This window comes from Furipterus horrens, unplaced genomic scaffold (genome assembly GCF_987537825.1).
Source record: "Furipterus horrens unplaced genomic scaffold, mFurHor1.1.pri manual_scaffold_9, whole genome shotgun sequence".
Lineage (NCBI taxonomy): Eukaryota > Metazoa > Chordata > Mammalia > Chiroptera > Furipteridae > Furipterus > Furipterus horrens.
In genome coordinates, this window is record NW_028327179.1 from 6,634,461 (window position 1) to 6,656,239 (window position 21,779).

General features: G+C 47.3%; 1 protein-coding gene across 1 annotated transcript; it reads left to right on the forward strand.

Moving 5' to 3' along the window:
* The first annotated feature begins 437 nt into the window (after positions 1-437).
* On the forward strand, positions 438-20,951 carry HERPUD2 (HERPUD family member 2). The gene is made up of 8 exons (XM_090287027.1): positions 438-881; positions 9,637-9,714; positions 12,900-13,013; positions 15,386-15,537; positions 15,819-15,941; positions 18,365-18,688; positions 19,524-19,638; positions 20,107-20,951. The coding sequence occupies exons 1-8, from the start codon at positions 735-737 to the stop codon at positions 20,266-20,268; spliced, it is 1,215 nt and encodes a 404-aa protein (XP_090143153.1). The 5' UTR covers positions 438-734; the 3' UTR covers positions 20,269-20,951.
* The last annotated feature ends 828 nt before the right edge of the window (positions 20,952-21,779 follow it).

The following is a 21,779-nucleotide window of genomic DNA, read 5'->3' on the forward strand; positions in this document are numbered from 1 at the left end:
GCGGCTGCAGCCAAAGCGGCGCGCCGTCGGCCGGCGCCGGGGCTCCAGTCCCCGCCCTCTGCCACCTGCCGCCGCCCGGGCCGCGCCCGGCCCTCTGCCGCGCTGCCCTGCCCCGCTCCGGCCCCCGCCCCGCCCGAGGGACCGGGCGGAGCGCAGGCCGCGCCCCGTGGCCAACTGTCCCCGCGGCCAGCGCGCCGCCTCGCGAGACCCGGGGCTGGCCGTGGCCGCCGCTGAGCCGCAGGAAGGGAGCGGCCCCTCGCGGGCGCGGAGGGCGGCGGTGGCGGGCCCCGCGGCCCTCTCTCAGGTACCCCGGCCCCGGGCGGCGCGGCCGGCGCGTCGGGGCCTTGTTGCGTTGCAGGCTGGGGGCGCGGCGGGGGCGGGGCGGGGAGTCGGGCCGCGGCGCCCCCTCCCTGCGTCCCTCCCTCCCGGCTCATCGATTTCTCTCTCTTACCCGCCGCCCTCCGCAGTCCGGCGGAACCTAGCGGAGCCCGGGCCTGGCGGCCAGCGCTGCACCCGCGGCCGGGCCCCCAGACGCCTCCGCCGCCACCGCCCGTCCCCCTCGGCGCCGGCCATGGCCTTTGTGTGTCCCGATGCACTCGTGACGGACTTGGACGCGGAAAACTAGGAACCCACCCGCTCCCGTCCGCACCCCGGCCGCGCGGGGAGGCGCCACCGCGGCTCCTTCGGGCTCTGGGCTGCCGCTGCTCTTGACCGGCTTCGGCTTTGGGGGCACCATGGACCGCAGTGGGACGGAGAGGCCCGTGACCCTCGTCATCAGAGCGCCGAACCAGAAGTACAGGGACCAGACCATTAGCTGCTGCTTGAGCTGGACCGTGGGGAAGCTAAAAGCGCACCTGTCCCACGTGTACCCCAGCAAACCAGTAAGTGTCCCGAGGCTGGCGCCGCGGCCCCGCCGGGTCGGACGGGCCTCCCCGGGTGGACTGCGGAGCGTTCTGAGTTCCGATGAGCGTGGGTGTCCCCTGAGCGACCGAGCCATCATCAGTATCTTCCTGATGAGGCTCGGTGGGTTGGCACGCGTGTACAGTAAGAGCAAGGGACATAAGAATCGGCAGGTATTTAAAAAAGAAGAAAAAAAGATCACTTTTCGTGGACTTAAAAGTCATCAACCTAATGTGGGATGACAGTTACAGCCTTTAAAAAAATACACTACAGTTCGTATTAAAGCCTATATTGCTTATTAGACTGAAATTCCTTTCTTACCTTCAACCTCTGGCCCAGAAATTTGCTCACTGTTGAGCAATTTCTTTTCCCCTTGGAAATAAGTACATACCCCTGTAAAATTACACTTTGAAGACTAGCGTATATATATATATATATACACACACACACACACACATGTATGTATATATATGTGTGTGTATATATATATTTAAGAAGCAAAGAGTAATGAGCTTTAGATTCACTTTTCTCCCCCCCTCGCTCCCTCCCTCATTTCCCTTCTATACAGGACACAGAAATTTCACTAATTTGGGAGAGAACAGTCCTCCTGCCTGCCCACCACTTGGTACATCTTTTTATTCCTTTCGTACGCCCATTTGTAAATCTGTGTGGCAGGGCTGTCTGCGTATTGCAAAGATACTAAAGAAAGTAGCGGGAGTCCAGCTCCATCTGTCCGCAGTGGTAGGTTTGAAAGGGCATTGCTGATAATTAAGAAGTCTTGATAGGGAAAGAGGGCATTTGATCTATATTGAGATATTGATGAATCCGGGCGGTTTCAGTGTTGCAGTGTGACGTTTAGTGAGTTTAGATTTCTAGAATAACTACAGAAATACCGCGGTTATTGCAAATATAGGAGGTTTAGAAAAACGATCCCTCGTTGGCATTAGCTGTGTGTGTCAGTCCCTTGTGATACAAATATTTTTAGTAGAGGAAATTAAAGCGCTGAGGTATTTAAATTCTTGGGACACGCTGGAACGCTTCGTTTACTCAGATCTTTTGTTTGAAAGTTAAAGTTTACACAGGGGGTAATTTGTTTGAGAATGGTTTGCTTTACAGAAGATTTCCCATTGCTTATGATTCATTTGGCACAGTCTCAGAGTGGAAACAGCTTTGCAGGCTGGTCAGTGTTTCAGGTCATAGACCTCCGTGGTGCTCTTCGCAGCACAGCCCGGTGCGGCTCTAGGGCGCCCGCGTCTCAAGTCTGCGCCCAAGTCTGCGCCTCGGGGAGGCTCTTTGTACTCCTGGGTTAAACCGGGGGGCCTGGTTTGCACGGTGCCAGACCAAACACTTTTCTAAAACTCTCTTTCTGTAAAACCCCTCTGAGAGGCTCCGGTGCCTTATCCGCCCCCGCCCAGGCACTAATCTCCAGCGCAGGCTGGCAGGGCGGTGGGTCCTCAGCCCCGCGGGGACAGATCGGTGGCAGACTCCTTCAGGCCCCGCCCTCCGCGCCTGCCTGCTGCGGGGACGCAGGGGACCCGTGTGCGGCTGTCCCGACAGCATGGGGCCTATTAATTACCTGCTCACCTGACCTGGCAAAGCTGACCTCCCTCCTCCAGCAAGTCTGTGCCAAGTGAGTTGTGATAGCCCACGGGTACAGCTAGTGGGGCTGTTTTTAAGAAAAGGTCCCCAGGGACGTTTTCCTTAGACGACAGTTTTAAGCAAATGAGAGCTTTTAAACAAGTACTGTGTTCTCTCAGAACTAATGTTGCACTGGAATTCTATCCCAGGTTTGTCTGACTTGCGAGTGTCAGCGCTTAACCATTACAGTTCACGTGGTTTGTGATGGTTACGTGGAATAAGATTAAGGAAGGCCTCGAGGAACTTGGCCTTCTCAGTAGTCAACTTGCAACTTAAAAGAGCTATCGTAAGAGCTGTCTGTTCAGATGGTTTGTCATCGAACAGTGACAGATGTCTGGGTAACGCAGCATTAACACTGTTCTAATGAATGTCAGCTTAGTGCGGGGTCATTTCTGCTTAGTTTGTAGATTGTAGGGAAGATACGGGGCACGCTATCTCAAGACCTGAAAGCACGTTGGTTTCCTGTTCCTTCGTGGGACCCCCAGCAGCCCTGCGTTTCTGTGTGCTCTGCTGTGTGACTACGCTGACAGCTGAGCAGGGAGTGTCCCTTAGGCGATCTGGAGGAAATTCTTCCCTAAGCCCTGTTTGCTGGCTCTGCGTACAGTTGTTGCGAGGAGATAAGGGGCAGACAGTTTGGGTAAACTGTGCTTCTGTTTACAGCATTTCTGCATTTCTGGGGCTTTCGGGGGCACTGGATTTAGTGGGTGTGCAAGCGACGTCCCAGTACAAATCCACAGATTTCATTTCCCACGGAAATCATGTTCTGTGCCTGTCTTGGGAACCAGCTCTTTAAAGCTGTTTGACTTGACAGCTATATTAAGTACTGAAATGTTAGTGAAATGTTACTACTTTCAAAGGACTTGGGTCATAGTTCTTTGAACTAACATACAAGTTATAGATGCTTTCACAGGTCTTTGATGGTGTTGAAGTTGGGTATATTAAGAACATGACTTTTTCAGCCATACATAACTATAAGAGACCCATCTAGTTCTTCACATAAAAAAATTTTATCTTTCGATACCAACTGGGTGACTTCTAGAAATATCAAGTGTTGTTGGCTTTGTAAAACTCAACTGCCAGACTCCTGTCAACACTTAAAATACATTAGAGATGCATAGTATTTTATCTGCTTTTCATATCCGATTAAATGTTGAACAGCTAGACTCTTAGATAATAACATATCTAAAGCTTTTAGGAAGAAAAAGAACCTTCCCCCCGTTGAGGTTTGGTTTTTGCATGTTATACTAGGGCCAACCTCCCTCACCGTGGTTTTCGGCAGCGTCTGTTCAGGGGGCAGCAGAGCATCCTGGGTTGGCTGGGTAGGTGGCTCTTTCCCGGGGGTGGTTCCGTTCAGACTAGCAGCAGGTGTGTCTGCTGGGTGGCCCAGCTGCCCCTGCTGTGCCCTGCGTGGCCAGGCTCGTCTAGGACGGAGCAGGGCAGGCGGGACAGCGCCACACCTGTTAGGGTTCGCTGACTGCCTGATGTAGTGTGTGAGCGACAGAAGGGTGACGCCCTGAACAGGTATGGTCCAGTGTGTTTATAGGTTCAGAAAATTGCTTTTTCTCTATTTTCAACCACAGTACAATTAAAGAATTCCTTTTTCTTTTAGAACTTATGCTTATCTGAAGAATATTCAGTTTAAACCAACAGTATTTTTTATTTCAGTAAAATCCACATACTGTAAAACTTGCCCTTTAACGTGTACAACTCAGTGGTTTGTAGTAGTTCACGCTGTTGCACTTGTCCCCACTGATGGCAGAACGTGTGTGTCACCCGAAGAGGAACCCCATGCCCACATGCAGCCGCTCTCGTCTCTGCTCCCCGGTCCGCGCAGCCACTAGGCTCCTTTCTGCCTCCGGACTGGCCTGTCGGGGGAATCTCACGTACGCGGAATCGCAGCACATTCGTGGCCATTTGTGTCCGGCTCCCGTCACTTGCTGTGATGTCTACGAGGCTCATCACGCTACGGCGTATCTCACTCTTCGTTGCTTTTTCCGGCCCAGGATACTCCGTGTCCTGTTGATTGTATTTTGTGTATTCCTTTATCGCCTGACATACGTGGTGGGTTGAGCTTTTTGGCATGAATAATGCTACTGTGAGCATTGCTGGACGGGTCTTGTGTGGCTCTCGGCGTGTACCCAGTCATACGGTAACTCTGCGTGAACTCCGAGGAAATGCCTGACTTCCCCACGAAGGCCGTTCCAGGAACGCCCTCACCGGCGGTGTACGAGGATTCCGCTTTCTCCCCATCTTGGGCCCCACTTGTTTTTGTTTTATGTATTTTTTGGGAGGGTACCGTGTCATTTGTTACACTATCGTATTCTGCTTTTTAAAAAATTGGTATTCCCTTGTCGTGGAAAGGTGAAAGGATATTTGAAGTTGGCTGCTAATTCAGAGCAAAGTTAGTCCTAGGATATTAACACATGGTTGCTTCTTCATAGTAATTCCTAATATTAGCACCATTTGTAGAAATGAACCAGATAGATGGATTTAGCAGCAGAAGGTGTTTTAGGTTAGTATTGTGATTCATAGACTAAATAGTTCATTTCCATTGTTAATGATTACATGGAAAATAACCGATAGAATGAACTTCAGGGGTGTCTTCCAAATCTGTGTAAGCCTTTTGGACTTGGAACACTTTGGTTACCAGTCAGGCACAGGGCTAGGCCCTGAGAACAAAGGGAGGACCTGGACAGACACGACTCTTTGTTCCTGGCGCCCCTATTCCGCTCAGGGAAACGAGCGTGTGAATGTAATTACAGATGGTGGTTTGTGTTATGCAGGCAGCAAACGGGGGTATGTGACAGGGAAGACTCTCATCTGTAAGTCAGGGACGCCCGCTCTGAGGAGGGCCTATTAAAGCTAAGACCTGGAGGCTGGCTAAGAGCTCGCCGTGCGGGAGCCGGGAGAAAACGTGCAGGTGGGCTAGTCGGGAAGGAGCTGGGCCTGCCTGGAGGTCTGAGTCAGTGCCCGTTTGGCTAGGGGGTCAGGAGGGAGGAGCGCCATTGAGGCCGAGACAGAAACCCGGGCTGCTGGGAGCGTCTGGGGGTGGTAAGGAATGAGACGTGAACCCCGTGTGCTGGGGTCCCTCAGAGGGACAGGGCTGATTTGCATGTTTAAAGGGTCACTCTAGTGACTAACTCTGGGATGGAGGTTAAGGGGCTGTCGCAGACGCTCAGGCAGGACGGGACGGTCTAGACTCGGGGGATGGCGTGGAAATGGAAAGGGAGGGACCGACCTGAGCGGGACTCTGGAGGTGCAGTCCCTGTCCGTAGGATGTGCTGATGGTTCGCTGGGGGAGGCAAGTGGCCTTCTTTGAACCAACATCAGAGTGTTTTCTTGGTGTAGAGAAGGTAAAGTTAATGAAAAGCTTTCCTTTTATTATTCACAAATGTCACTTTAAACTGAGACCTGGAAGTTGTTCTGATGTGGCCCAGGCTTTCCTTTTCAGGCCATCGCAGCCCCAGCCAGACCTGCGCGGCGGTGCCCTGGGCCTGTTCTCCTGCATGATGCACGTGGTCTGCTGTGAGCCCTGCGGCCTTCAGTGCTTGCACGGTAGAGCCTCACGGAACTGCGTGATGTCAGAGCGGCAGGGAGGAGAAATTAGCATCAGATGCTCATGGTCTGTTTCCTGCGTGTTGTGCCCTAGTCTAAGATTTATGTGCGTTTTTACTTCCATGAAATAGATACTCTTTTTGCCCTCACTTTACAGGTCCATGAAATACTCTTATTGCCCTGACTTTACAGGTGAGGACGCTGAGGCACAGAGTGGTGGGAGTGGTTCTTGTACAAGTGTCTTAATATTCTTCATCTGTCTCTGCTGTGTTCCTCTGTCAGTCCGACTCCTTCGCCCCTTCTTAGCTGCTCTAGGACAGCGCTTTTTAGATTCTGCATCATTAGCTTTTTCCATCCTACTAGAGTATTCCTGTTGGCGCACAGACATGTTATTTCTCTGTTTTTAAAAACAATAACAAAAACACAAAATAGTAAAACAAGTAAGAGCAGACCCTCTTTTTTTTTTTTTTTCTTTGAGGATATATATTTATTGATTCTAGAGAGAGAGGAACATCGATGTGAGAGAAACATCGATCGGTTGCCTCCTGTACACGCCCTGACTGGGACCGGACCCACAATCTAGGTATGCACCCTGACTGGGGATTGAACCTGCAACCTTTAGTACACGGGACGACACTCCAACCAGCTGAGCCACACTGTCCAGGGCCCCGTCCTCTTTGATTCCACTTCCCTTCTAGCTGTGGCTCTATTTCTTCCCTTGTCCTTAGTGCAGAACTCCTTGTACACTGTTTGTATTCACAGTCTCTAACTGTACCCCTCCCCTTTTCTCTAACATCCCTTCCAGTTAAGGTTTTACCCTGCTCTCCACCAAGATTGCTTTATCAAGATCACTGGGGACCTCCACGTTGCAGGGTGCTCTGAGGGAGTACCGAAATACATAGGGTCCTGTGAAGGAGGGGCGTGATGAGTAATAACAAAAGCCTGGAAATACTCATATCCATCAGTAATGTGGGGCTTCTGTGTAACGGAGCATTACTCACCTGTCAAAAAGACTGGGAAGACATCCTATTCCTGCTACAGCGTCATCTCCAGGGTGTATTAAGCGGGAGAACAAGGCACAAAGGAGTAGGGGCAGTATACTACTTTTTACATGTGAAAAGAAGGAAATACTTGTGTTTATGTTCACATCCGTGGTGTTGGTAAAAAGAAATGATGGAAGGGTAATTCAGAATGAGGGAGGGAGGTAACAGGGACAGAAACTAAACCTCTTTGAGTAGACATCATTCTATATAGTTTTTACTCTGTTGCCATAGAATTTAAAAAATTAAATAGAGAAAGTAACTCCTAACTGGTAACATAATAATTTACTGTCAGGAAGGTGATGTAACTGCAGGAGGAATTATCCCAAGTAATTCTGAAACACAGTATTTGAACTGTGTATTTCTAGGGGGATATATGTAAGGACTGAAGGAAGCCCCAAGGCATTTAAACTCCACCCAATATTGTTATTCTTATTTTGAGATTGTATATAGTCGTCGGCAGCCGTCCGTCTCGAGAGACGATGGTGTAGCTTCTTAAGAGTCTATCTGCACCGCCGAGAATGGTTGTGCAGTCCGACTCGGGAGTGACACGGTATCTGTCTCCTCCCGTGTTGAATCGACATCTTGCGATGACGCTGGAGTGTCCTCTCCAGTGAAGCTGAAGCTACAGAGCCTGGGCAGGGTGATATGGAGGGTCTGCTGTTGCCCATGCAGCAGACCCCCCCTGTCTTCGCAGCTGAAGGGTCCAAGGGAAAGACGGAGTCAATACAGCTTGGCTTCAGGTGCGCCGCAGGAGTTGCCGGTGTTGACTACAACGTCAAACCGCCTTAGGGACTCCGGCTCCGGATTTTCTGTCGGGGTTTACTCCCTTAGCCTTTCCCCTGAAGAGGTATGCCGCAAGGCAGCGGAGGTTTTTTGGAGTCAGAGTTTTCCTTCTCTGATGTGCCCTGACTGGAAGATCGAACCAGCGACACTTAGCTCGCAGGCCGACGCTCAATCCACTGAGCCAAACCAGCCAGGGTCTTGTATATAGTAGGATAAAGCATATAAGTAAGTTTGTGAGTGGCATACGATTGTTAATGTCATTAGCAAGCAAGACTTTCAAGGTGAGAGAAGATAAAAGAAGTAAAAACCATATACTGCCCTATTAATTTAATTTGGAAATGTCAGTATGAACTCTTAAGTATCTCTTTCTAAAAAAATGCATGTTTTCTAGCTTTCCTTAGTGAAGCCTCTTAGAAAGAATGACAACTAACAGTAAAGTAGTCTTAGATCCCAGATTTTGGTCTTTAGATATCACTTCCCATTAAAAGGAATCAAGGCTCCTGGCTGGGGCCAGGTCTGGGGCAAGAAACATGGCAGAGGCACCTGGGGCCTTTTGTGCCTAAAAGCAGGGAACTGTTTGAGATGACAGAGGTCATGTCAGAGTGACACAGGAGCCAACCTGGACTCCTACCGACAAGATAGTCCCAGTTGAGGACTTAAACTGTGGCAGTACAGTGTAAGACAGAGAGTTCTACGAGTTCATCGTGATACTTAAACCAAAACCCTCATGTCTGGTACCTAAGGACCCCTGAACTGTAGGTCTTACTCGGTATGACAGTTTCTGTTACGCTTCTTTTTACTATGAAAACCTCTTTTACCAACCATGTTGAATGTATAGTCTGTTTAAACATTGTTATAGTTCTGCTTGGATTTGACATAAGAGTTGTTGCTATAGCTGCTATTTAATTGCTTTAATGTACTTTAAGGAACATTTGCCCGTTTCTCAATTATGAAATAGGAGGTCTTATGGGGACTATACATAAATGCTTTAATTTTAAATACCTTAATGCCAGTAGTGGGAACGCTTAGCAGATTTATCTTAAGTACAAAATAGAGTAGAGACAACCAGACGTATTTCCTATTTGGGGTTCCTTATAGAGATGACAACTAAATCTCCGTGCAATTCAGTTGATTTTTCTTTAGTCTCATGTTTGAAAAATGTACGAAGCTATCTGTGAGAGTGGTAGGAATGGTAAAAACGATTAAATAGTTGCCTACAGCTATAACTAAATTCAAATGACTCGAATTAAAACCAATAAATTGTTCTGCATGATGTTAGTAAAGAAAAAAATCTTGCATATACTTTTAGATGAAAGGTACTAGCAAAACAATATAAAATACCTCTGGTGACTTTCAAATTTTACCTAGTTGTTGACTATAATAGAAGGCCCCACCTTCTCATTTACACTTGGAACGTTTATGATAGTCACAGATGCGTTGCATTATGGCTGAAAAGACAGACTTCCAATTTACCTTTTTTCTGTTTCTTAAATTTGGCAATTATCTCTTTCATTGCATCTACAGTAAATATGCTACCATTTGCTGAGCTCTGAATGTCTTAAATGGAATTTGGAAAAACAAAAATCTTAAACTATGTCAGTTTTCTGCTTATTTGTGCCTAAAGGAGTTTATTTCACCCACATTAGGCATGTTATTCCCGACCTTTGTCTTGTGTAATTAGAAGAAGTTGAATCCTTTTCTTTGTCCCATTTCTTAGTTGACGAAGGATCAGAGATTGGTGTATTCGGGCAGACTGCTCCCCGATCATCTGCAGCTGAAGGACATTCTCAGAAAAGTAAGCAGCTTTCTACCACTACCTGCTGTGCCAGACCCAGGCAGTGCGAGAAGGGTCGTTCTGAACTTGTAGCGATGTCCAGCCAGTTCAGTTCTCAGGTCCTTAAAGTCAGCCCGTTTGGGCCGCATAACAGGTAAACACGACCTAGGTTCAAGTGAGGAGCCTAACGATCGAGTCCCATTGGTTTAGGTAGCAGTTCTGTATATCTGTCTGAGAGCGGAGTCTGCAGTGCTCAGGCATGCGGCATTCCGGGTAAGAAAACGCCGTCAGCTTAGCAGCGGTGCAGGAGGGGAGCGTTCCGGGTGTGGCGAGGGTTCCCGAGTGGCAGTCTCCTGTCACAGCCCCTTTTGACCAGCCTGCATGACGTCTTAACACAAGGTGCTCAGGTGAGGAGTTGAAGTTCAGGGCCAGAAACAGAAGGAAGCCCAGGTGTCCATCAGTTAGCAACCTTTGAATGCTGGTGCTTGGCGCTCAAATGTATTTCAGTGCTGTTTTTTGACAATCAGCTGGAATGCTGGTTTTTCTTTTTCTTTTTTTTTTTTTTAATGGCTTTTAACTCATGCTTATTTGTGAAATTTATACTTTTATAACTTTTTGCATTTGTGATGCTCCTTTTTGTTTGTGAATGTAGCAAAATTGAATATATAGCTTTGATATTTTGTCTTAGACCTCTGACTTAAATATTTTTGTTTTGTTAATAGTTTATTTTTTTATTGTATTTTTCTCATTACTGTTTATCTCCCTTGGGCCCTCTTCCACCTCCACCCCCCCCTCCCCCTGACTTAACTCTTAATGTTGTTCTGGGTAGCTCTGACCCGACTTAGGAGACCTTCCTCCTCTTCTTCTTGTTCATGATTAGCAGTGGGAAACTTTAAGAAGTCTTATACCAGTATATTTCTTCTGTTCAGAGAGTTGACATTTTAACTTTGCCACTGTGACTTCTTGCTGTCATTTGCACCTTAATCATGTAGTTTCAGGCTGCCAAGGTGGTTTGATACCTTCTTTCTGTCTCAAAAAGTGTGGAATTTGTAGCAGGTTCCCCCTCCCCTCTACCTTTTAAATAGACTTTATTTCTTTAGAGCAGTTTTAGATTGTGCGGAGGTACAGAGGTTTCACACACACCCCTGTCCTGATACCCGCAAGGCTCCCCACGAACAACATTCCACGTTAGAGCGTAGAGTGGTGTGTCTGTTACAGCCGGTGACCCTGCATTCCCGACACATCATGGTCTCCCGAAGCTGCCGGTCACATGCGGGCCCCTTGTCGTGGCGTGCACTCTGTGGGTCTGGACTAATGTGTGATGCCGTGAACTCACCGTGATAGGGTCATACAGAGTAGTTATACCCTCACCACCTGTGCCTCACCTCTTCATTTTTCTCCCTGTTTTTATGCTTTAAAACACACATTAGTTTATTATTTTAACCCTAAGATAGCTAGTTTGCACACGAACACTTTTTAAAAAGGTTCTTGCTGCCAGAAATGGTTTCTGACCAGAAGACTTAAAATAAAGATGGCTTCAGTCAAAGGACTGTTGGCTCCTTATATAAAACATTTTGAATGCAGTGATCCCTCACTTATCACGGGTATTACGTTCTAGACCCTCCGCGAAGTAGGAACCTTACATTTATTCTACACTCTTAGACCTGCGTAACTTTAGCAAGATACGTATACGGTACCACAAAATCCCCGCGATACAGCAAAAAATCCGTGGTAAATAATTAAATACAATATTTTAAAAATCCTGCGATACAGTGAGGCCGTGATAAGTGAGCCACGATATAGAGAGGGACTCCTGTAATGTGTTTATGTTTTAATAGACCTTTGAACTGTTTTTGTTAAAGTCAGTGTACTCCTTTTTTCAGTGAAATGCTACTATTAGCTTTACCTGTTTAGTTATAAACGGTTTCACAGATGCTTTTCTCCAAAGGCGAATGAGTACCATGAGTTAATTGAGTAATAGGACCTTTGAAACTAGGTTTCCAAGGGTAAGGATCTTCTACTTGGGTGCTGCTTAAGGTCCTGTGCTCTGAAGCTAAGGGGCATTGGAAGCGGGAGGGCTCTGGTGTGCCTTGCTAGGCGCCTCTCAGGGCACGCTGGCTCCGGAAATGCCCTGGAAATGCCCCTTCTTCACACCCTGACCTCTCTAAACCCCCCGGGCAGCTGTAGTGTGTGTGGCTCAGCTCTGCGAAAGACTATGTCCTGTATTTCTCTGACCCGCCCGTCGGGTCTGTCTGTTCACGGTGTCCTGAGCCCTGTTAGGGGAGGGGCCGGCCTTTACTTAACTGTGCACAGCGCTGGGTCTGAGGCAGGCAGCAGATAGGCTCAGCTTCTGCTGCCTTGTTTCCCCGGCTCCCAGCTGGGCATCTTCCTTACATTCCTGCCCCTGCCCTTGATCTCACTCTGCTTTTCCTTTTCTTTTCTTCTTTAAGTTGCCGAGCTATCCTGTGTTCTCCTTTATTCTCTCCTTTCTCCATCTTATTTACTTGCTTCATGCCTAAGTGTAAATATACTCATGTAATCACTAACCTAAAGTGTCAGGCCTAATCGTTATTAGAATATTTTTCTTTAGTCATATGTGTAGGTTTGTGGAAACACATGGGATATTTACAGAATTTAGTTCAAATATATGCTTTATATAAACAGAAGTATTATAGGTAAAAATCAGTTTTGACTTAAAAAACAAACTATATATCATCTTGCTAACATTAAGTCAGATGAGATTATGGTGAAATTATTTGAGTTAGTTTATTATAGATGCAAATTCTTAAGTAATGGCAATATTTTTACTACTCGGAGTTTGCAGGTCTAAGCTTCAGTGTGACTATTACAGTTCTGATATTAAGGTGCTAGATGTTTTTATATTGAAATAATAGATTGCTTTGACACAACTTTACAGCACTGTCTGCTTCAAGGCTCCTTCACATAAAAAAGTAATCATTTTTTTCACATAGCAATTACTGAGCATTTTGACCGTTTCCCAAACACAGAGAAAATACTGAATTCAAAAGGACTCCATATTCTAAAATGGTAAATTGACCTTCCAATGGCAGCAATTTCTTACTGACAAATGGCTCTGCTAGAAAGGCACTCAGGTTCTGAGTTAAGTATGTCAGCCTAGCTGCTGCCGGCGTCTGACCGCGCCTTTCCCAGTGCTGCCCCTTCAGTGCCGTCTTCTTCCATTTTAGCAAGATGAGTGTCACATGGTTCACCTCGTCTGCACGTCCCGGACTCCTCCCAGTTCTCCCGGCTCCGGCTCCGGCACCGAAGGTCACGAGGCGCTGGCGTCCAGCAGCAGTTCTGTGAGTTGTCCTGGGAGGAGCGAATGTGGAAGTCTTCGGGTTATCCTCATTCTGCCTGTGGAAGCAAAGTGAAAAAGCAGGACACTTGGAGCTGTGGGTTGTGAGATTGAGTTTTGAGTGGCTTGATTAAGGCATTTAAACTTTGTTTTTAAAACTCAGTATCCAGTGCGGTCCCTGGAAGCCTGTTCCCTGTGAGTTATCTGCTGTGTGGGGGTCAGTAATAGATCCAGTCTTCAGGGGTTTAATTACTGAAATGCTAAGAAAACAGAATTCTGACATGGTTATATAATAAAGCTCTAAGGCCAGTAAAATTTCACAAACATTTAAGGTGCTTAATATGGAATGCTTTATTCAAGGTGGATTAAATTATTTGAGTTTTGAGTATGCTAAATCTTGAAGTAGATTGCTTGGTCAAGAATTTTATTTTTTAAAATGACTGGATTTGGGAATACATTCCAACTGCTGGAGGAAAAATTACTTAACCTCATTTCTCCTGCCATGTTTTTTCATTTACCTAAAATTGTTTTGGAAGTTTTTCTTAATAGTTAAACTGTTCAACTTATATATTCTCTATAAGTTTTAAAGACACTGTTCCAAATCTTTTTATGTTAATTTAGTTTTGGTTTCCCATGAAAGCTTTTTGTGACAAGTTTGGAGGTGAGAGAACAAGAATCTAGCCAGAACTTGAAGGAGGGGATGAGTGGAGAGGTGGTAACCAGTCGAAAGGTCTTCCAGGAGATACTAGTTAGCTGCTGCTTTAAGAGCCAGATGCTCTAGTGGCTGTATTTCATTAGTGTGTCTCAGGGGTCAGTGTTCTCTGGTCCCAGTTGTGGGAATTCAGCTGGCATTACGCTGCAGTACGTGTTGTGAGCAAATCCAGGGGCCGTGATCTGTTTCCCACCTTGCACAGGATGGGGCAGGACACTGGCGTTGGCATGACCTTCTGTATAGAATCTTTGGAAATAGTCGTATTGCTTTGGTTTTTGTTGCAGAAGGATCCTCTGACTTGTGTAGTGGTCCCTCAGCCGTGAGTTCTTGTCATCAGCATATATGTTCAGTTTCTGAAGGTGCATTATGAAAGTCTAAAGTGTATCAGAAGAAAAATAAGTTGAATTCTCCTTAATGTTTTATGACTGAGAAATTTCAGTGGGATTTGAAACTGTCTTAAAAATCTAGTCCGAGAGAGTTATCTAACAAGGTCAGAAATCCTTAGTTCTAGAGATGCTGGCCTGGGCTGCCAGAGACTAGGGCTTTCTTCTGTTAGCATCCAATTAACCACCTTTTTATCATCCACTTAATGATAAATCTTCCAGAAAAGAAGCTTTTCCAAATTCATGTCTCTAAGAACGAGACTCCCTAGTAAGATATTGGACACCTATTTTGTGTGGAGTAACATCTTAGAGAAAGCTTTGACTTTCGTTAGTTTTGCAAAAGACCAGTGTCCTGGACCTTTCACAGGGCAGGGCAAGGGAAGGCAGAAAAGACATCCTGTCACCGGGAAGGCAGGGCAGGTAACGTGCAATTTTAACGAACCTGGAAGGAGGTTCAAATCATGCAGTACCCAGGGTTTTTAAGTGGAAGAACTATCATTTATATAAAATAGAATTGTGTTTTAAATTTACATAAAACACTTGATAAACTATTTTCAAATAGCAACAAAATTGGGGTGGTCTTCAAGGGGCTGTATTGTTTAAGGTTGCTGAGTCTGGTGAGTTATTGACATCACTGGAGCATGAGGTTTTTAAAATTCTGATTGGCATCTTGTTCATTAAAATTTTTTTTGTTGATCGTATCTATAAACTGACAAGTTTAGAACTGAAAGGAATCTTGAAAATCTAGTTCAATCTTATTTTCTGCAGGAAAGCTGAGACTCAGAGGTTAAGTGAAATTTTAAGGTTATGTTCCTTGTTAATGTCAGAGATAACACCAGATCTGATTTCTAGCATGTTCCTCGTAATTTTAAACCAGTTTGCTACTAATAGCATGGTCTACCATACCCGGCACGTAGTAACTGCTTGAATGACCCAGTAATTAGCTCCTTTACTGAGCACTTTCTACGTTTGAGGCATCTTGGAAAGAACTTCGCATGCATTAATTTAATCCTCACAATTTTGTATGTTCTTTTTTTTTTTTGTATACCATTACTCACTACTTAGCCTTTTCTAGTTGCTAAAAGAACTGTTGTATAATCAAGCAATTTTAATTATTCTGAGGTCTTCAGTCTTGTCAGAATTAAAGTATCTCAAGATTCAAATTCCTAAAATTCACTCTTTGCAGGGATTTCATAAAAACATAGTTAGCAATGTGTCTGTAATCTCATGATTGTAATGAATTAAACCTTCTTGAAAAAGTCATCACATTTCTGTTTGTAGAGCCCCGATCAGCCAGGATCCCCAACTCCATCGTCCAGTTCGGAAACCGTGCCGCTGGCCGTCGGCTCGTCGGAAGGACTCAGGCAGCGCGTCCTCCCTGCGGCACAGCCGGACGCGGGCCCCAGCCGGCAGCTCCCGCCCGGCAGGCCGGGGTGAGTGGCGGCGCCGGCCTCCTAGGGCTCCTTCGCGCCGGCCTTCCCGGGGCGCCGCTGCTTCCTCTCCCTGACGGCTCGGCCCGAGAATTGCAGGGTTCGGGGAAGCAGCGCCTCTGATCCGGCTCGGGCATCAGGGCCCCCGCGGGCGGTGGCGGGGACCTGGTTAAGGTGCCGCTTCCGATTCAGTAGCAGGACTTGGGGTTCAGGAGTGAAGATGTAGGCAGACGCTTTCAGCTTCTAGAGCACTGAGAGCCGGTCTCTCTCTCTCTCCCCCGCAGGAACGCAGACAACCAGCCCCCCGGGCCGCCCGTGGCCGCCGCGTTCCCGGCCTACGCGGCACTCAGCCCGCTGCAGGTGCTGTGGTGGCAGCAGATGTACGCGCACCAGTACTACGCGCAGTAGTGAGTGAGCGCGGGCCGCCCTTCTGTGTCTGTCCCGCGTCCGTCCCGAGCGGCGCAGTGGGGGCTTGCGTTTACCGGCGGACTTCCTTAGCTTTAAAAGGTTACCGGGCGAAGGAGCTCACGAGCATCTCGGCAGATACGTAAAAAGTCATTTGGCTAAAGGGAAAATGGTTCGTGTCAGTGAACCCTGTTCTCCCCCTCGCCCTCTCCCCACTAATTTATGGAAATGCATAAGTGTAACGTTTTATCTATTTAAGAGGAGAAAACGTAGGACAGTTTCCCTGGCAGGCGGCAACGCCACATGAAGAGATGGGACGCCGAATACGAAGAAGTAGAGGGAGCCCCGTGTCCCCGAGGCTCATGCTTCCTAGGACTCGGGGTGGCCCCCTGCTTCCTGACCACAGCGCTCTGCTCAGGCTGCGCCTCTGGTCAGCACTTCCGTGCGCTCATTCCGCCTTTCTGGCTTCTCGTCAGCGCCCCCCTCTCCCTGTTTCTCCGGCTCGGTCGTTCTTGCTGTTCTTCTCTTCCTGATCAGTCGTTTTGTGTCCTTGGGGCGTCCGCTAACAGCACCCCTTGTGCAGTTAGATGCGCCTGTGCACTTCCCCGGTGCCCGTGGCGCTCAGTCTGGCCGGGCAGACAGGCATTGACCCTGGGCCGGTCCCCATGGCGTCTTTCTTTCCTCCGTGGCCTTTCTGTTCCTTCGCTGTGACGACTCCCAGCTCTTTGTCTCCCGGTTTGTCCTGGCTCCCCACTTGATTGCTGGAAGCGTCCCCCAGGGAAGCGTCCCCCAGGGAAACGTGCCTTTCCCCCAAGTGCACCGTGTCTGAAATCTGACCCCACCGCCCTCAGACGCGCACTCTTCCACCTGTGAGGCTGTCCCTTCCTCCTCGTTCTCCTGGCTCTCAGCCGGCTTTGATTCTGGCTTCTGTTACCCCAAACCCAGCAGGGTACCAGGGTGAGGTAGTATGTCATCCGTAGCTCTGTCTGTCGCCTGTGTCTTCCTGCCTGTAATCTGCCCAGATGTCTTCTCACTGCGGACTCACTTTCCTGCCTTCGCTCCTTCTCCCGGGCTCCTCCCGCATTTCCTCCGACTCCTGCCAGGTTCCCTTGCCGGACGCATAATTGAGTCATTCATTCCCCATCCTGCCAAGCATCTGACAGCTCTCTTGTCTGCGGTGTGCAGTCTGTATCCTTATCTGTCCTCCACGCCGTATCCATGGAGCTGACCTGCTTTATGAACTTCATAGGCTAACTGTTCTCTTGCATAACCCAGGCAGGCTGTTTGTACCTTAGCTGTTGCCATGGTAACACAGTAGTTATCATCTGAGTAACTGCTTTGTGCTTAGTCCCCTACTGGGTGTGTGCAGCCCTGGTCATGAATGACCTGACAAGGGCTGAGCAAGTGGGGCTTCTCCTAGCTTGTTTCTAGGTCATCTCCTCTCATGTCTATTGTGTGACCTTGGAGCCTCGTGCTCACGCTTCGTGAGATGCTCACCTTGAGTTAGAATGTCTGTAAGGTAGCAAGTGTTTTGGAACCAAAAAGTATGCAGATACAGAGTATTAGCACAGAGGCTTACATAGGCTTTTGTAGCCTAGGAAACTTCTGTTTTGTTTTATTTTGCTACCTTGAGTTTTAAGCTTCTGAGTGTACGGGAACGTCAGCACACAGAAAGCTGGACTACAGCAGAGCGAGCACTGGGTGCTCCTCACCCAGCTTCGGCACTGAGCCGCTCGTGGCAGCCCCTTGTTTACGGCTTCCCCTTCTGCTGGATAACGGAAAACAAATCCAGACGTATTTTTTTATGGGAAGCACTTTATAGGGACATTTATTCTGATTTCCAAGCAATTAAATTATAAGCAAACTTCAGGACCACGATTCTTCATTTGTTTGACAAAGGCGCTACACCAGTGGCCCCCAGCTGGGGTCCCCAAAAGTCAGGGCCGGGGTTGAGAGGCTGTTATCGGGAATCTAGTTAATATCTTAAAATACTAATACAGATCATTTACCACTAACGGTGGACACCCAGCATCATGATTAATGTACATTTTTAGACAGATCTTTTGAAACTTGGATCTGAGGAAAAGGTGGTGGGCTTGGGGGTTCTCATTCCACGTAGAATGACAGACGGGGCCATGAGTGAGAAGGCTGGGAAGAGATCGGGTCATCACCTTGTGAAGTATTTGGTGCACGGGAGGAAAGAGCGAGTCGAGTGGCAGTTCTTCACCCTCCCCATCCCCCCAGGACCAGGCTGAGAGCCGCAGTCTTGGTCCCACTCTCCACTGAGGCGTGTGGTGGGGGGCGGGCAGCGATGGTCCACATCAGGTTCATGAAAGACACACGGCTTACCCAGGGAGGTTGGAAAGCATCGTGTAGTGTGACAGAGTGTTTTCCTTTTTAATACGTATTTTGGTGACTCTTCCAGTCAAGCTGCAGTTTCAGCTCAAGCCACATTGGACGCCACCCCCGCCCAGCCCCCACCGTCACAGCCTCTAAATCTGGCACATGTCCCTGGAGAAGAACCGCCACCGGCTCCCAACCTGGTGGCCCAGGAAAACCGACCCATAAATGAGAACGTGCAGATGAACGCACAGGGGGGGCCAGTGCTGAACGAAGAGGACTTCAACCGCGACTGGCTGGACTGGATGTACACGCTGTCCCGCGCGGCCATCCTCCTGAGCATCGTGTACTTCTACTCCTCCTTCAGCCGCTTCGTCATGGTCATGGGCGCCATGCTGCTGGTCTACTTGTGAGTGACGCCCGTTGACTCTGGTCCTTGTAATGGCTTCCTGGAACTGTCCAGCGGAGACCTGGCACGTGGTAGCCGGCTGTGACGGTCGGGTGCGGGGGTGTGAGTGTCGGGTTAAACCGGTCTGGCATCGGAAGCAGAGCGACTGTCGAGTGAGAACATTTTTCAGAATTGTCTAGAGGCAAATTTTCCTTTATTGTCGTTCATAGAAATTGTTAATTCAGCTAGATGTGCTCTCCCAATTATTTAGAACTTGAGGAAATACATAATTCATTCCTGTTTTTCTAATAAATTTTAGACAGAGAGAGAGAGACATCAGTTTGTTGTTTGCTTATTTATGCATCTTTGGTTGCCTCTTGTATGTGCTCTGATCTGGGATCGAACTCACAGCCTTGGTGTATCAGGATGATGCTTCAACCAACTGAGCTACCTGGGCAGGGCCTATTCATTTTAATTATAGGTATCAATAGTAAGACCTATAGATACAGGTCAGATTTTTTCCCTCAGAATTAGACTAACTTTGCCTTGCCTCCTGACTCCCCAAGACACAAATATGTAGTTGAATTTCATTTTGAAAAATAGCAAAAAAAGGTGTCATGACTCCTGACATGTTTTAATATCTAGTGTAGAGCCAGTTAAGCCCATGATAGACTTTTAGACTTAAAATGATTTCCGTTTTGCCGTCGTTGCTTTGAGAGGGGTAGTCGGCCTGAGTAGGCGAGATGGTCTTTTCATTTATTCTAGTTCTAATGATTTTTCTCTCATAGGACACTATGTTTCTTAGTTGTACAAATAAAACAGTTGCGACTTCCTTTCTTTTTATTTTACTGAACAGGCACCAAGCTGGGTGGTTTCCTTTCAGGCAAGAAGGAGGCCCGCAGCACGCTCCCCGCCACAACGCAGACGTTAACGATGGGCAAGATGCCAACAACCTGGAACTTGAAGAAATGGTATGCGAATGGGGTGTGGTATACTTGAAATACAGGGGTGTCCTCAGTGCTGTGCCCGACCAACACGGTAACAGAACCTTGGGGTGTCCCACGAGTACTCGCAGAGTAACGCACGAAGGAAAGCGGACGTACCGACCGTGCGGTTTCCTCTGGGAGAGCTTAGCCGTGTGCTAGAACCAGACGGGAGGAGCTAATGTCCCTCTTCCCTGAAACAGCCTAGAGAGGGAGTTCCGCACGCGGTGCGGGTTTCTCGTGTTAAACTGGCAGTTATCCCCTTGAACTCAGACACCGAGGAGTCGGCTGGTTTTGGATGTAACGAGGATCTCTAAGGACCAGCCGTGCGCCCTTTCTTACCCCACCCCCACACTGCTCCTCGCTGTGGGGCAGTGCTGGCCTCTCTCCTCGTCGGGCACGCGTTCGCGCCGGCATTCAGTCACTCAGGACTCTGTTTCTGGATTTGTTTGAAAGGAGCGTCTGATGGACGATGGGCTTGGAGAGGAGAGCGGGGAGGACGCCGGCGAGGACGCTGGGACGCTCCACCGCCCGGGGCTGATGGCGGCCGCCTGGTCCTTCGTCACCACCTTCTTCACGTCCCTGATACCGGAGGGGCCGCCCCAGGCCGCCAATTAGCCCTGCCCAGGGGGGTCTGGCTTTGGGAACGTGACTTAAATAACAGTGCAATTTCAAAAAAGTTTATTACTTCCTTCTCATCATCACGTACAGAGGTGTTTTTCTTTAAGCTTCTCCTGCGTTTGAACAGTTTAAGCACAGACGGATACTACATGTGTGATTTTTAAGAAAAGATCCTAACAAAACATAGCATAACAATATTGGTCTTCCAGGTTTTATTAATTTCAATTATGTGTATTATACCAGACAGACCTATATGTGTATCTTATTTCTTTAAAGAGCTGCTTCACATAGAAGTGTCTATAATAACCCAGCCCTTCAGTGTGTAATTTGAATAAATATTATCTATTTTCTGTGAATTATCCTAAAAGTTTTAAACAGAATGACCTCATAGTTTTTAAGAAGATTATTATTTACCTAACATGTGCTAGTAGCAACCTGTCCAGCCATAAAGCAATAATCTTCTCCATAATCTTAATTTTGACATTTGAATAAATAATGGGAACTTCCTATTTTAGGGGCAACCGTCCCATCATTCGGAATTGGTACCTTAAAAAAAGGCAGCTCTTCAGTGGAATTAATAGTGATATAAAATGTTTGATATAAGCAGTACTTTTATAAAATAAGATATGCTGAAAATCATTCCCTGTAATTTTTTAAAATAAAAGGTCAATTATGGTAAACCGTCTTATGGGTTATTTGTTTAAATTCTTCAGTAATGACTTCATTATATGCAAAAATTATATAAATTTAAGTAGTTGGGAAAATCTTCAAGGTCGTTTTCACCTCCTTCTGTTCCAGGTTGCTGTCTCCTAGTTCTCAGGTGGTCTGAACCTCAACAGTTTTAGAAAAAATCCCTGGGTAAGCCAGTTCAGTAGTTCACACGGAAGGAGTGCACTTCTTCTAGGGCAACTCCTGAAACCTGAAGAGGTGAGGACGGGAGGACTTGGCGTGGCAGAACTCTATCTCACATGTCATGCATTACACAGTTATGGTAGAACAAAAGAAAAGATTAAGAAAACATCCATGAGTTCGTCTCTAAGTTGTTTACTTATAATGATAACGGTGACATTTCCAGGGACCACTGGTTTACCCCTTGCAAAGTAAAATTAGGCTTCTGTTTATAGATATCAATCAGGACATCATGGTTGAATATGAACCGTTGAACCATGGTGATAGTTATAGAAAATATAGATAAATACCTATATAATATTGAGGTGAGAAAATACCTTTATCCCTAAACACAAGATTGCTATGTAATGTTTTGACATAATTAAAAGGCAAACAATTGGGAAAAGAAGATTAAAGAAGAGGTAAAAGGTAATTCAGTAAATTAAAAAATAGGTAACTCAGGCCCTGGCTGGGTGGCGCAGCCGGCTGGAGTATCATCCCGTACACCAAAAGACTGAGGTTTCGATTCCCGGTCAGGGCATATACCCAGGTTACGGGTTCGATCCCCAGTCAGGCATGCATGGGAGGCAACCAGTTGATGCTTCTCTCTCACATCGATG